This window comes from Phyllostomus discolor, chromosome 13 (assembly GCF_004126475.2).
Source record: "Phyllostomus discolor isolate MPI-MPIP mPhyDis1 chromosome 13, mPhyDis1.pri.v3, whole genome shotgun sequence".
NCBI lineage: Eukaryota > Metazoa > Chordata > Mammalia > Chiroptera > Phyllostomidae > Phyllostomus > Phyllostomus discolor.
Genome location: NC_040915.2, coordinates 2,503,899 through 2,518,778, shown reverse-complemented (window position 1 = coordinate 2,518,778; position 14,880 = coordinate 2,503,899). Strand labels below are relative to the sequence as shown.

The 14,880-nt window shown below is 47.4% G+C and overlaps 1 protein-coding gene across 9 annotated transcripts in view; it reads left to right on the top strand.

Annotated features, from left to right (window-relative positions):
- The window catches only part of LOC114510032 (transformation/transcription domain associated protein), a 114,794-nt gene that overhangs the window by 20,695 nt on the left and 79,219 nt on the right, over positions 1 to 14,880 (top strand). For 7 of the 9 annotated variants that reach the window (XM_036013994.1, XM_036013996.1, XM_036013990.1 and 4 more), the window contains 9 exons: positions 2,641 to 2,719; positions 4,288 to 4,522; positions 6,027 to 6,393; positions 6,484 to 6,581; positions 7,218 to 7,412; positions 8,049 to 8,240; positions 10,615 to 10,780; positions 12,343 to 12,599; positions 14,382 to 14,582. In XM_036013994.1, the coding sequence (XP_035869887.1) occupies positions 2,641 to 2,719; positions 4,288 to 4,522; positions 6,027 to 6,393; positions 6,484 to 6,581; positions 7,218 to 7,412; positions 8,049 to 8,240; positions 10,615 to 10,780; positions 12,343 to 12,599; positions 14,382 to 14,582 (1,790 nt within the window). The remainder of the gene's footprint in view (positions 1 to 2,640; positions 2,720 to 4,287; positions 4,523 to 6,026; positions 6,394 to 6,483; positions 6,582 to 7,217; positions 7,413 to 8,048; positions 8,241 to 10,614; positions 10,781 to 12,342; positions 12,600 to 14,381; positions 14,583 to 14,880) is intronic. The other 2 variants (XM_036013997.1, XM_036013993.1) reach the window with 1 other exon arrangement.

Sequence of the window (14,880 nt, the reverse complement as noted above, 5' to 3'; positions counted from 1 at the left end):
TTTCAGGCTTGCCTTGTCCTTTCTTTATGACTGGCATGAGTATGTCCTTCCACCTCCTTTCTCCGCCTGTCTGTCTCCACCTCTCTCCGCCTCCGAGCCTGCCACCAGGGTCCTCCCTTTGTCCTCTCAATGGTCTCGTGATTACTGTGATGGTTTCCTCTGAGTAGCTTACTTATGTTCTGAGTTGCCCTTGGTACTTTTCTGCCTCTGATCGAGTAACGTTTGAAATTCCAAATAGCCATTTGCTCTCTGACTTTGAACGTAAGAAGGAAACGGTGCTTGTGTTCTTTGTGCCGTGTAGTGATGGGTTGGTTCTGTTTTGATGCATAAGATTGATACTTGCTTTTTAGGCTGATCTGATAATTACACTTTTTCTATCAATTTTTGAATTTAAATTTTAAATACTTTTTATATTTGATATGTCCAAATCATTAGGTTGAAGTTCCATTCTAATTGTTGTGATATGATTCATTTCCTCCAGTAATTTTTCAATATTAAGTGTTTTATTTGCTTGTAAATCAGAGCATACGTAAAACTGAGATCGAGCTTCCTTACACAGTTTTTAAACATGAAAAGACATGTACAGTTTGAGAGTTTACACTTGAGTTGGTACCACAGCTCAGATAGTTTTGTGCTATTAAAATACAACAATTATGGTGTGACTCCTGTATGTGGATATTGCTGAAGGAAGATAGATTTAAAACATTTTTTGAAAAGTAGCACATACAGGAAATTGCACAGAAGTGTATGATTTCACCAAAAGTCACGAAACACACACGTGTAAAACCTCACCCAGGCCGAGCACTGGAGCGCTTGCTGCCTGAGCTGCAGCCCTGCTCACCCTCGGCACTGGCGGCTGTCGCCCCCTTTGGGGGGCTTACTTGCTGTCTGCCTTTGCTGTGTGTTTGCTTCCGAGCGGCGTCCAAGTAGCATCGTTTCAAGTGGAATGTTTCAGATCTCCCGAAGGTACCGGGCTGCGCCTGGAGTGTCGTCCTCACACCGGCATTTGTGTTCCTGCCTTGCTCGCAGGGCGGGTCTGGGGTGCGCCCGGGGAGCTTCGCAGCAGGAGGGCTCTGCCTTTCGGAGAACTGACGGATCGCAGACGCCTCCTGCTCCCCGGCGCGCACAGCCAGGCCTTCTTTCAGGCTGTGCGATGCTGCTCTCCAGGGGCCGATCGCTCAGACTGTTTATTTTTTTGTACTTTTAGACTTGCTGAATTCAGCTTTTAGGATGGTTTATTTTGAAGCACATAGGAACTCCTGGAGTTAAATCCAGCATCACCTCTCAAGTTTTTATTGTAAGAAATATTGAAAGATCATGTTAAATATTAACCATGTTGTTACAGAATATGAAAATGTCTGCACGCATTTCACACTTACACATCCACTGACATTTTTCATGTAGCCTTACTTTCTTGGCATCTCGGATGGTTTCAAATGGTAGCCCAGTTGCCCGAGTTCTGAAGAGCAGTAGTTTGTGAAACCCTGATGGTTTACCGGAGTACTCACCCATCTCTTCCGACACTCTGGTGTTCCCTCACGGAGGGGAGCTGGAAACAGTGCTGCACAGCTGCGTTTCTTATCCTTCTCCCTGAATGCATCCCCTGGCCAGCCCGCCAGCACTCCGTGTTTACGCCCTCTGCCGCTGTCCTCCTGTGCCTCCTTCCTCCTGGCCACCGCACAGAGGGCAGTGCGGGGATGCGGCCTCCGACCCTCTTGCTGTGGGCATGTCCCCCTGTGCTGCTGTGCTGTGTCTGTTGCCCAGAGGTGGTGCTGCATCTCCAGTGCACACAGTTCTTTTCTGTCTTCGACCCTCCCAAGCTGTTTGCTGGGAAGAGGGTACTTCATTTGGCTCGTTGAAGCTGGCTGTGATGGCAGGCTTGTTCCAGAATCTAGAAGGCCTTTGATGTGTATGGCCCGAGTTCCCCCAGAGGCACATGGAATAGAGGCCTAGAAAGTGCAGGCTGCCACCTGTCTGCACATCCTCAGAAATACGGAAGTGTCCCTGAGTGGAGACCAGATCTTTCTGGTCCTGTTAGGTCCTCAGGCCCGCGGGGCAATGGTTCCATCTGCAGGGCCAGGGAACAGAGGAGCCCCCCAGCTTCTGGTCAGTTTCCTCCAGGGACTTGGGACCCCTCCCCTGAGGCCCGTGCCTTTGCGAAGACCAAAATTTCCAGACCTGTGTAATTTACATGCAGAAACGTTCTTAGTTCTCCCTAAGGACTGATTGTAAAATGTGTAAGGAGGGCGGCTTTAGGGTGGTAGCTAAAGGGGGTTTAAGAGATGCCGCCGCCGTGTCCAGACAGGTTTTGGTGGATGGCGGCAGCTTTCTCAGGGTGATGGAACACACCCCCAGTGAGGGACTGGGTGGGGGCACGTTCTCTGCGGTGGGACCCGAAGCTTGCCTTTCCTCAGCTTATTCTCTGACGCAGACTGTGGCTCTGCCTCCTTCGACAGCAGAGGGCTTCCGTGGCCGGTGAAGCCGATGTCTTTGACTAAGACACAGTGTGCCTGCTTCTCTCCTCCTCCCCACTTTCACGTCTGGATTGCCAGTTGATGGGGTCGGCTGCTCTGAAAGTGCTGTTGTGCAACGTGTAACTGGTTCAGTTGGTGACATGTGCAATGGATATTTGTGTTCTAGAGTTCATTCCTTGCATGGACAAGCTGTTTGATGAATCCATACTGATCGGTTCAGGATATACTGCTCGGGAGACTCTCAGGTACGCAATTAAACTCATGATATCTGGCTAATTAAGTGTGAGGGACAGTGACTCCTGGCACTTGGTATCGGGAGCCTTTCAAACACTGGCTGTTGGGCCCTCATTCCCATTGGATTTAGAACTGCAGGACTTTCTTGAAATGCCTGAGCTTGCTTTTTGTGCCTTAGCTTAAAGGGAAAAATCAGAGTGGTCCTTTTGTTTTTAACTGTAGGTAAAACTATCTGTCATTAGCTTTGTTTTTTGCTTTCTGTGTAAGTGAATATCTTCATTGTAAAAGAATATTTGATAACCTACCAAGAAGAGAGGAGAAAAACTTCTGGTCCTACACAAGGAGCTCAAATAACACGGTTAATTCTTGGGTGTATTCTAGTTTTTATTTCTTAGGTATTTATAGGAGAAATGTATTTGTGGTCATGTTTTTGTTTCTCAAGGAAAAAATTTACATTTGATCATCTTTACAACATAAAATGAATCAACATCAGTAATTCTTTTAACTTAAATAAGGGAGGCATGGTGGATCTTCTGAAAAATAGGCAGAACCCTTTGAATGTGGTGCAGACGATTTACTGTTTTCTGTATAAAAGATGTAAAATAGTAAGTAAGACCCTACTTACAACCTGCGGTTGCACCTGCTTGAATTTGGACGTTGGATCACCTCACTCCTTCCTACTGGAAACCCTCCAGTGGCTTCGTGGCCCCCCCCCCCTCCCCCCCACCTGCGGCCCTGCCCTGGCCTGCAGCTCCTCCAGCCAGCTCCCCCTCAGGGCGCTCCTGCCTCCTCCACCTGGGAATTTCCCTGGCTTTTTGCCCCACAGCTGCTTTTTGTCCTGAGGTCTCCGTGTGGATGCTGCCTGAAAGGGACTTGCCAGGCTCCCTATTTCAGAGCGGTCTCCCACCTATCTGTCCCAGCGCCATTTTCACAGCTCCCAAGCACTGACCAGTGTGCACACTTTGTTCTCTGCTAGTGCGTTTCCCTTTCCATCATTAAGCTTCCTGAGAGCGGGGCCTCTGTTTACTTGGGTCACTATGGCCTCCCTGCTGTCTGGCCCAATGTCTGGCCAGTGGCCGATTGTTCAGGGGGTGAAAGCTCTTAATAACCCAGATGTTACGCTGCAAAGTGGCTCCAACATGGGTGGGCAAAAGTAGTTTCACAATTGTTGTTAGGGAAAATAATGCAGTAATTAATAAATAATAATACAAGAATAAGCTGTTTTGCCTACTTATAGGAGTAAACCTACCTTTTCCTCACTCTGTATACAAGGTATTAACTGACATACTGTTTGTCTTTAAGCAACAAGACCCATTTAGGGCATGATTGGGCTCCTAATTATCTCTGCTCATGTTAATGAGCCCATGTGCCTGTGTTACTGTGACATGCACGAACTTGGAAAGTAAAGAATTTAAACTCTGATGTTAGAGCTTCAATTGGTAGCTGGGGAAACCAGAGCCCTGCGAAGTGTGCCCCAGACTTGCTGTCACAGTGCCGGTGCCCTGGGTGGGCGGTGGTGGAAGGGGTGGCCTGTGGGTGTGGGCCTGCGACACACAACAGCCTAGCTCTCTGCCCGCAGGCCCCTCGCTTACAGCACGCTGGCCGACCTGGTACACCATGTGCGGCAGCACCTGCCGCTCAGCGACCTCTCCCTCGCTGTCCAACTCTTTGCCAAGAACATCGATGATGAGTCCCTGCCCAGCAGTATCCAGACCATGTCCTGCAAGCTCCTGCTGAACCTGGTGGACTGCATCCGCTCCAAGAGTGAACAGGAGAGCGGCAATGGGAGAGATGTCCTGATGCGGATGCTGGAGGTACCGTCTCGAGAGAGGCCCTGTACCCTTCTACCCCACACGCTGAAAAACTTGCACTGGTGCTTTACGGGAGAGTTTGTGGGGCCGCCAGGTAGCCAAGCATGGTCCCAGGCGTCAGCCCATTTTGGTTCAGGTCCCCGAGCCTCCCGTGAACTAGCTGAGTGAGTGTGGGTGGGGTCTGAACGTCCCTAACCAGGGATGCGCACGGTGTCTGCCTCATGGGCTGCTGTGGGAGAGTAGACACCACAGAAGGCCTCTGAGTGCGGCGCCTGGCGTGGTCCTGGCACACCCGCAGCCAGGTGCAGAATTAGCTGTGCACTCCACTGAGCGGTGTCCGGCTGGCGATGTGGGAGGGGGTAACGTGTGGCTCCTGTAGCCAGGGAGCTGTCGTGTGGGCCATCGGGCAGTCCTAGGTCACAGCCAGGCTCTGCCTGGCCATCTCCCAGCCGTCCCAAGCACATTCTTCATGGGGGCAGTGGAAGTGGTGAGGCATCTGTAGCCACCACAGGGGAAAGGTAGCGCACTATTTTTTTAAATAAAGTAATTTTTCTTTTTTTAAAGATTTTATTTATTTTTAGAGAGAGGAGAAGGAGAAAGAGAGGGAGAGAAACATCCATGTGTGGTTGCTGGTTGCCTCTGGTGTGCCCCATACTGGGGACCTGGCCCGCAACCCAGTCATGTGCCCTGACTGGGGATCAAACCGGTGACCCTTTGGTTCACAAGCCTGTGCTCAATCCACAGAGCCATACCAGCCAGGGCTTTTTTTTTTCTTCTAATTTTAAAAGAATTGACTAATCTATATTTTACTTTTTGTTTTATTGATTTTTTTTAGAGGAGGGGGAAAGAGAAACATCAATTTGTTCTGCTTATGTATTCATTGGTTGACTCATTTAAAAAAATCATTTTTATTTATTTTTAGAGAGGAGAAGGGAGGGAGAAAGAGAGGGAGAGAAGCATTGATGTGTTGGGAGACACATCTGTTGGCTGCCTTTTGCACGCCTCCAGCCGGGGACCTGGCCTGCAGCCTAGGCATGTGCCCTGCCCAGGAAATGGAACCGACAACCTTTTGGTTTGCAAGACGATGCCCAACTCGCTGAACCACACCAGGCCAGGCCAGGCCAATGGTTGATTCTTTTTTTTTTTTAATTTTAATCATTGTTCAAGTACAGTTTTCTCCCACTTGCTCCCATTCCAGCCCACCCACCCAACCCTCCCCTCTTCTCCTCCATTACCCACGACCCCTACTTTTTGTCCACGTGTCCTCCAAATTTGTTCCTGTAAACCCTACAATGGTTGATTCTTGTATGTGTTCTGATCAGGTGTTGAACCTGCAACCTTGGAGTGTTGGGTAGATGCTCTAACCTACCAGGCCAGGACACTCTCTCTTTTTTAATACGCAGCAGGTGGTTTCAGAGAGCTGTTCTCACCCTGCCTTCTGAGAGGGTGGTTGACCTGTTGAAGAGGAATGATTTCCGTCTTCCCTTCCACTTTCTCATCCTGGCAGGTTTTTGTTCTCAAGTTCCACACCATTGCTCGGTACCAGCTCTCCGCCATTTTTAAGAAGTGCAAGCCTCAGTCAGAACTCGGAGCCGTGGAAGCAGCTCTGCCCGGGGTGCCCACTGCCCCTGCAGCTCCGGGCCCTGCCCCCTCCCCGGCGCCAGTTCCTACTCCAGCCCCACCCCCACCACCTCCCCCTACCCCGGCCACCCCTGTGACCCCAGCCCCTGTGCCTCCCTTTGAGAAGCAAGGAGAAAAGGACAAGGAGGACAAGCAGACGTTTCAAGTCACAGATTGCCGAAGTTTGGTGAAAACCTTGGTCTGTGGAGTCAAGACCATCACGTGGGGCATCACTTCCTGTAAAGCGCCTGGTGGTAATTCCCCTCTTGAATTTTTTAGGCAACCATTGTTTTTCACAGAGTGGGTTTTATTTGCATTGACTTACTATGCTGTCTCTTTTCCAGAAGCTCAGTTCATTCCCAACAAGCAGTTACAGCCCAAAGAAACTCAGATTTACATAAAACTTGTCAAATATGCCATGCAGGCTTTGGATATTTATCAGGTAGGGAAGCGCCCTCACATCAGTCTGTCGAATGTGGAAATTACCCCTTAGCATTAGAGATGCTGCGTACTGAACCAAGCGGGTCCTGAGGCCCTGTTACTTGTGAATGGTCACCGCAGGGGTGCCCAGCCTTTCAGCGTCTCCACGCCACACTGCAAGGAGGTCGTCTTGGGCCCCCCATCAAACATACTGTGACATGTAACCACAACAAACATCTCGTGGTGTTTTCGGTAAATTTACAACTTTGTGATGGGCCACAAGGTGGACACCCCGGCAGTGTCCGTGTCCGCAGGTTTGCTTCAGCCTATGGCACAGCAGTGCATGTAGGGTGAGACACTTATTTAGAGTGTTCACATGTGTGTTTTGGGGTGGAAGTGTAAATGGAGTGGAATAAAAACAAGATTTAAGTTACCAAATTTGTAGTTTGTTCCTTTTGGACCACTTAACCTAAAATATTTTGAAACATTTTCTAAAATTAAGCTAAGAATAGAGAAATTGAAAGATTTTAGGGGGTGGCATTTATTACCTAATTCAAGTGCTTACTTTGAAAAATGTAGCCGTCTGATTAGGTGATGGAATGTGTTCAGAGACATGCGGTTTTAACAACCATGCTGGGTGTGTTTTTTCCTGCGGCAGGTCCAGATAGCAGGAAATGGACAGACATACATCCGAGTAGCAAACTGCCAGACTGTTAGGATGAAGGAAGAGAAGGAGGTGTTGGAACACTTTGCTGGCGTGTTCACAATGATGAATCCCTTAACTTTTAAAGAAATCTTTCAAACTACAGTCCCCTATATGGTGGAAAGAATCTCAAAGAATTATGCTCTTCAGGTATAAAACTCCTTTTTTATATTCACGTGCTTCGTTTATATGTTGAATTCTTGGTATTGTTTATTTTGAGGATTTCCTATAAATACTAAGCAAATTTAGAGAAATAGTAAAATATTTCCTCAAACTCTCAAGATACTTTGCACAAAAGTTCCTTTCTTTCTCTTTTTCCTTGTCCTCCTTTTTCTTCAAGATGTTTATTTTTAGAGAGGGGAGGGGAACAGGGAGAAAGGGAGAGAAACATCAATGGGTTGCCTCTTGAACACCCCCAAATGGGGACCTGCAATCCAGGCAGGTGCTGTGATGGGGAATCAGACTGGTGACATTTCAGTTTGCAGGAGGGCACCCAACCCAGTGAGCCACAGTCAGGGCTGGACAGGCTCCTTGGTTCGTAGAAATCCAGTGTGTGGTAGGTAGGTCTAGGTTCTTGGTATTTTATGGTCAGAATAGAATGCCAGATTAGTACTTGGATTATTCAAGTCAAGGCTCAGTAAATCTCTTTCATTATTTTTTCCCTTAGTGAATAATTTCTTGGACTGTGTGACAGGTTTGGTTTTGCATTTTTGGAAAATTTATTTCTCTTAAAGATGCTTTGAGGAAGGAATTCTTTTTTGTCACATTCGTTTCTTGTTTTGACAGATCGTTGCCAATTCCTTCTTGGCAAACCCTACTACCTCTGCTCTGTTTGCTACAATTCTGGTGGAGTATCTGCTTGACCGCCTGCCAGAAATGGGCTCCAACGTGGAGCTCTCCAACCTGTACCTCAAGCTGTTTAAGTTGGTCTTTGGCTCGGTCTCCCTCTTTGCAGCTGAAAATGAACAAATGCTGAAGGTAAAGCTCATGTAGATCCAAGTAGGGCTTTGTTTTAGGGTTTATTGTTGCTTAATTCTTGTTTACACTTTTGAACAAAAACTAGAATGGCTCTTTTTATATTTGTAAAGTGCTCTTTGAGTTCATAAAACATTTGTAACAAGTAAGGGCCAAGTGTGAAAAACATTTCATATGTTTCTGGACAAAGCTTGATTTATCTGGTAATTTAAGATGAAAACTTCAGAACACTTAGGACAGGTAGGTGGGTGGTTATTAATATTGCTGCCAGTAATTTTCCTTTTCAAATTTTAATTTTTATTGATTTTTAGAGAAAGGGGAGGGGGAGAGAGAAACACTGATTTGTTGTTCCATTTATTTATGCACTCACTGGTCACTTCTTGTGTGTTGCCCTGACTGGGGATTGAACCTGTAACTGTGGTGTATCAGGATGACACTCTAACAGGCTGAGCTACACAGCCAGGGCCTACTTTTCTTTTTTAAATTCAATGTCTTTTTCTGGATTACAAAAGTGAAATTAGAAGTACATCATCCTTGCTTTAAAAATTAAGTGATGCAAAAAATAATAGAAGGAAAAAATGTCTTCCCTTTCCTCTTATCTGATGAGATACATTAGCCATTTCCCTTTAATTTTGTTTCCTCTGTGTGTTCATATTCTCTGTGGCAATACATCAACATTCCATTTGAGGACTGTTCATTTTTTCCCCTTTAAGTCAAGAATTTGTATCATTTTTGTTCCTTAATTACAATCATCTTGGAGGAGTGTGATTCCAACATTTTTACAAATGACTAATCCTGTGTGATTTGATTCCATCAGTTGTTTGATTCTAGAAAATGGGTAGAAGCCCAATCATGGTTCTGTCACACCCTCAAAAGTGTCCGATGGCAGAACACAAGCCTTGTAAACATTCCCTTGTGAACTCATGGTGAAACTTGAGCTCCCGTAGGAAGTTGGATGTTGCCACCAGTTGAATCTGAAGAGAGACATTTTGCAGAGAAAGTCTGAAGCTGTAAATAAGACCCATGTTTGTTAGCAACCTTAACGTTACTTTTGTGTTAATGTGAAAGAAAAATACTTTTTTTTTTAAAATGAGAAGTATGTAATTGTCATATATCCCCATGGCTTGATATATTCACATAATTCAGTTTGCACCCACACTAGACACAGCTGTACAGAACCACAGCAGCAAAAACAAACCTGACAGGGTTGGTAGCTCAGCTGGTTGGAGCACTGTCCCAATACTCCAAGGTTATGGGTTCGATCCCCGGTCAGGAACTGTATAAGAAGCAACCAATGGATGCATAAATGAATGGAACAACAAACTGATGTTTCCCTCTCTTTCTCCGCCCCCCTCCTTCCCCCTTTCTCTCAAAGCAGTAAATAAAAATTGAGCATCTTCCCAGTAGGTTACTTTTTTAAGAATATACTGAAGAACAAATTCATAGAACTTTTGGTCTAGAGGACATGTATGCAGTTGGTTTATTTTGTAAAGGAAATGCATCATGCCGTATATAGGAACAAGTTCAGAATTGTACCAGTGACCATGCCAACAGTTCACAGTTCTTGGTTCACTTTGAGTGAACCTGCAAGAAAGTGTCATGTTAAATTTAACTTACCGCATGTCAAAACCAGGATTTGAAGTACAAGATTAAAAGCTCAGTGTGGGTTACAATGTTGATTAAAATTATTATAAGCTAATAAAATGCTTTTTTAAAGAAATACCTATTTTTCAACCAACTCTTCCAAAAATCTTACCTTAAATGTCTTTTGAGGCTGTTCCAAACTTTACATATTTTTAAAAAAGATTTTATTTATTTATTTTTAGAGAGAGAGGGGTGGGGGGAGAAAGTGAGAGAAACATGGATGATGTACAGGAGGTCTTGTGTATCCATTGGTTGCCTCTCGCATGCATGCATTCCCAGGCATGTGCCCTGACTGGGAATCGAACCAGTGACCTTTCGGTCCATAGGCCAGCACTCAATTCAGTGAGCCATAGCAGCCAGGGCCAAACTTGACATTTTTGATTGTTAGGGAAGTTTAGTTTCTTTAGGTGGCTTGTGGCATTTAGACTGGCATAGGACACGGGGTTCTTGCCTCTTGTTTGATTATTTAGTTGACCATATTCACAAGAGGTGCAGAGCCTACAGATGGGAACCTATTAAATGCTTCTTCCATAGCCAGACTGGTAGGAAGCAACATACATGTTGAGAGAACTGAATTTGAGTCGAATGTAGGTCGGACAGTGCTTGTCTGGTTTTCCTTCTGGAGTACATTTGTCAGATCGTCTTCCGTCTCCGAGTGATTTTGGTGAACGTTCGATGTCGCTCTCAGGGGTGCGGGCCCTCCTCGTTAACCTTTCCCCTTCCCCTCCTTCAGCCCCACCTGCACAAGATCGTGAACAGCTCCATGGAGCTTGCGCAGACTGCCAAAGAGCCCTACAACTACTTCCTGCTGCTGCGGGCTCTCTTCCGCTCCATTGGCGGGGGCAGCCACGACCTCCTGTACCAGGAGTTCCTGCCCCTCCTCCCGAACCTCCTGCAAGGTGAGAGCAGCCCCTTGGGTGCATGCCGGGTCTGACTGCTTTGGTTGCCGGGGTTCTTCTTCTGCACCCATTGGAGGTCATGGTGTGGGTGTCTGTGTGCATGTTCTCCCCTGGGGGGGTGCGGGGGTGGGGGTGGGGAGAGCATGCTCACGCCCAGTCCCAGTGTTCCACTCTTTCAAGTCAGTGGGACTTAGAAAGGAGCCCCCTGTTCAGGCCCAGGCTGCTCCTCTCTCTTCAGAGTTGCATGAGAGCTGGAAGGTTTTCGTGTCTCCAGTTAGAACTTGGTTGTGTTTTTCAGCATTTGGTGAGCAAATCTAGGAAGAAAGTTGTTTCTAGTGGTTTTGTGAGACTAGGAATCCCTAGATTTGAAAAAGAATCAGAACAAGAAGGGAAAAGACAAGTTATAAAGCTGATTTATAAATTTATATCTTTATTTAGTTGCCACTTGAAATAACCATAGTCCTATAAATCCTGTATAATTAGGAGTGCTTTCAAGGTACAGAGCTAAAGGGCATCTTGAGTCCATTCGGTGTTCATGGGTGTGAACTGATTGGAAACGCTGTCCCAGGGATTTGTGTTGTTAAGTGTGTGAGCCCCTGGCCCCGTGGCCAGGGGAAGTCATTTACAGCGTAGTGTGTCCAGGAAACAGCTTGGAAGTGTTTGTGTATGTTGCCTGTGACATGCTCATAGGCCCACCAGACAAGGCGCTGAACCACAGTCAGGCGCCACTGTTGATCTTTGGCACCATCTCTAGGCAGCCCTCAGCCTGAGCCCTCTGCATGCCCTCGGCTGCCCCAGGCTTACCTCTCCCATCCATGTGTGTTCAGGCGGAGCCCTTTCTGGGCACTTAGCCCCTCTTCCCGTCCTCCTCCTACCACGTGATGCCTTCCGTCCGCTGCTCTGCTCTGAGCTCGAGTTAACCTGCAGTACCTGGGAGGCACCTCGTGTCGGGTCTGCTGTCACACACTCTCCTCTTCCTGCTTGTCTCTGAGGGCCCTGAGAGCCTCTTTTCACCTGCCTTGTGCCGGTTAGGAAGGAGCTTGGCACGGCCTTGGCTACCCTCATGCAGAGTGGGGAGGTCGGCTTTCTAAGGAGGAGGTGTTCCTCTCTATAAAAATCAGAAGGGGAGCCTTAGAAAAATAGTTACATTTTAGAGCGTAGACATCAGTCGATCTACTGGAGGCTTGAAAAAGGATGTAAGATTGTAAATCGCAAACTTGAGATGAACATGTCATATCAGAAGCTTGTGTCTTTAGATTGGGCTTATTAATAAGTATAACATTTTTGAAAGGTCAATGTGTGATGTTTGTTTTATTGCAAGAGCACAATAGTATAGTTACAACTTAGTTTGTAATTAGGTGCAACCTGCTGTTGCTATGACTAGTGTAGACAAAGGGATCGTGAGGCAGTTATGGAACAGGTTGAGCTAATGAACATAGCAGCTTCCACAGAGGGCGTGAAGCATGTCCCCAGTGTGCAGGGCAGAGCAGTCGTGCTGTGCAGTGACTCGGGCTGGTGCCTGCACGGTGACCCCCTCTGTGCATGCCCCTCCCACCCTGCAGGGCTGAACATGCTGCAGAGTGGCCTGCACAAGCAGCACATGAAGGACCTCTTCGTGGAGCTTTGCCTCACCGTGCCTGTGCGGCTGAGCTCCCTCCTGCCCTACCTGCCTATGCTCATGGACCCTCTGGTGTCCGCTCTCAATGGCTCGCAGACGTTGGTCAGCCAAGGCCTGAGGACACTGGAGTTGTGTGTGGACAACCTGCAGCCCGATTTCCTGTACGACCACATTCAGCCGGTACGCGCAGAGCTCATGCAGGTAAGTCTGGTTCTCCTCGGCGCCAGCAGAGGGCGCCAGGTGCTCACATGTGTGGTCTTCGCTGAAGACGTAGGCAGGCAGGCAGTGCCTGGCTGCGATGACCCTGTTGAGCTCTCTACGCTCATTGGTGGACTGTCTGCAGGATGATGTGGCGAAGCTGTGAGGGACTTTGTGCGTCTTCTGGCTTGTGAGAAGGCGTAAAGACAACTGTAAGTACTGAGTGGATGCCGGCTGTGCAGCGCTGCCCCTCCTGGAGGCTGTCACAGGTGCCGCCTTCTCACCAAGTTGATGGCGTGCAAAGGCAGGTGTTGTGGCCATTGGGGAGATAGGTCCCTTTGTTCACAGAAGGTCTTGAGTTACCCAGTAAAGAGATGCAGATTCCCAAGGGAAGGCGTAGCTATCTGCACACATTTTACGTTTTTTGTTCATGAGAGCTCAAATGTCATGTACCAGATTTTCCCTTCCTGTTTTGTTGCTGTTACTGATTTGTAATGCGGTTGGTAGTTGTTAAAGGTTTGTCTGTTACTTAACCCATGTGCCATGTTAGCACATAGTGTGTGGCCCTAGGCTGGGGCCAGAATTCTGCTGGCTGTATGTAGTGGAGGCTCAGCAGTCCCTAGAGGACAGGGTCTTGGGGCAGAGTGGATTGGAGGTGGCACCTTGGAAGCCCTGAGCCAAGAATGGGTGAGCACCCTGTGGGAGAAAGAGGCAGGGAGGGCTTCCCTGGCTTCTTGCCAGCCTGTCAGGCAGGCAGCCCTAGGGAGAGAAAGGGCTCAGGCTGCTTTGGGGGGGGCACACGACCAGCCTGTCCATCAGACAGTGGCGTGAGCTGTCTCACTGCAGCTGGTCAACCAGTTCAGGCCACTTGGGCACCAGGACGCCAGCCCCCCGGGGAGTTCAGCAGATATGTGAGGAGTGGGTGGGCCAGGGGGAGGGGTGGAGGTGAGGGGACTGGGGCAACACCTCTCAACAGTCCTTGAGGAGAAGCCTCTTCGGACCAAAGGAATAGAAGAGAAATTTTTGCTTTAGAGGAAAGTACCAAGGTTTTATGTTGATTATTGCTAGATATTAATATTAGGCATTGTACCAGAAGGTGATTTAAGAAAATTATGCTTTATTAGTGAGCTTGGTAATTTTTAAGACATGCTTAGTTAGCTGGGAAAGTGGGAAAATTGACAGTTTTTTGGAATAGCTGAATGTGTGTATCCCCTTTACTAATCGTCAGTACCAGGTGCACGGTATTTGCCCCCCACAGTGCTGGTCGCGGCGTGATCCTCGTTTCCCCCCTGTGCCGTCCTTGCTGATGTGAGGTTTGAAATGCATGATTTCTGTGTCATGTTTTGAAGTTACAGAACCTAATAATAGAAGTAAAAACCTGAGAACTCACCATCTACTCCCAGGATGAGAATTAACCAGTAAATTACATTTTCCTCTATGCTCTTCCCAGTCCCATTTTGTAAAGATGCCTAAACTCTCTGTTGCTTAGTTTTCTTGCTTTTAAGCTCTGCAACATTTACTGTATGCCACCATTTGTATTTCCGGAGCATAGAGGAATGTCTGTATTTATATTTACATTTCTATAAACACAAAAAACTTTTCCGGGAGGATATACAAGACCAGTCACATGGTTTTCCCTAAGAAGAGGCACTTGGGTGTTGGGGGGGCAGGTGTGGAAGGAAGAGCACCTGCTGCACAGTCTGTTATAACTTCTGAATTTTGACTTGTGGACCGTGGGAGTGCATGACCTTGAAAGGGTTTTAATGGGGGCGTGTTGGTTTCCAGGCCCTGTGGCGCACTTTGCGCAACCCTGCCGACAGCATCTCTCACGTGGCCTACCGGGTGCTGGGCAAATTTGGTGGCAGCAACAGGAAGATGCTGAAGGAATCCCAGAAGCTGCACTACGTTGTGACTGAAGTTCAAGGCCCCAGTATTACTGTGGAGTTTTCCGATTGTAAAGCATCTCTTCAACTCCCAATGGAGAAGGTAAATGTGGAAGTCTCTGGGAACTTCTTAAAGATACTATAAGTTTCATTTTAACAAAGTTAATTTCTATTTGAAAATATGTGAACAAAGCATGTATTTCTTTGGGGATGGAATTTCTAATTCAAAAAAGAACAAGATTTATTTGGGGAGCAGCTTGGTTGGCAAGGGGCTTTCATACCACAGGAGGCTGGTGGGGGGTGTTGTCCCTGAGGCTTTGGACCCTTGAGCAGCTCCATCTTCCTGAGGGACGAGAAGGTGAGGCCCTGCCCGCCCAGTGCTGGACTGCGTTTTGACACAC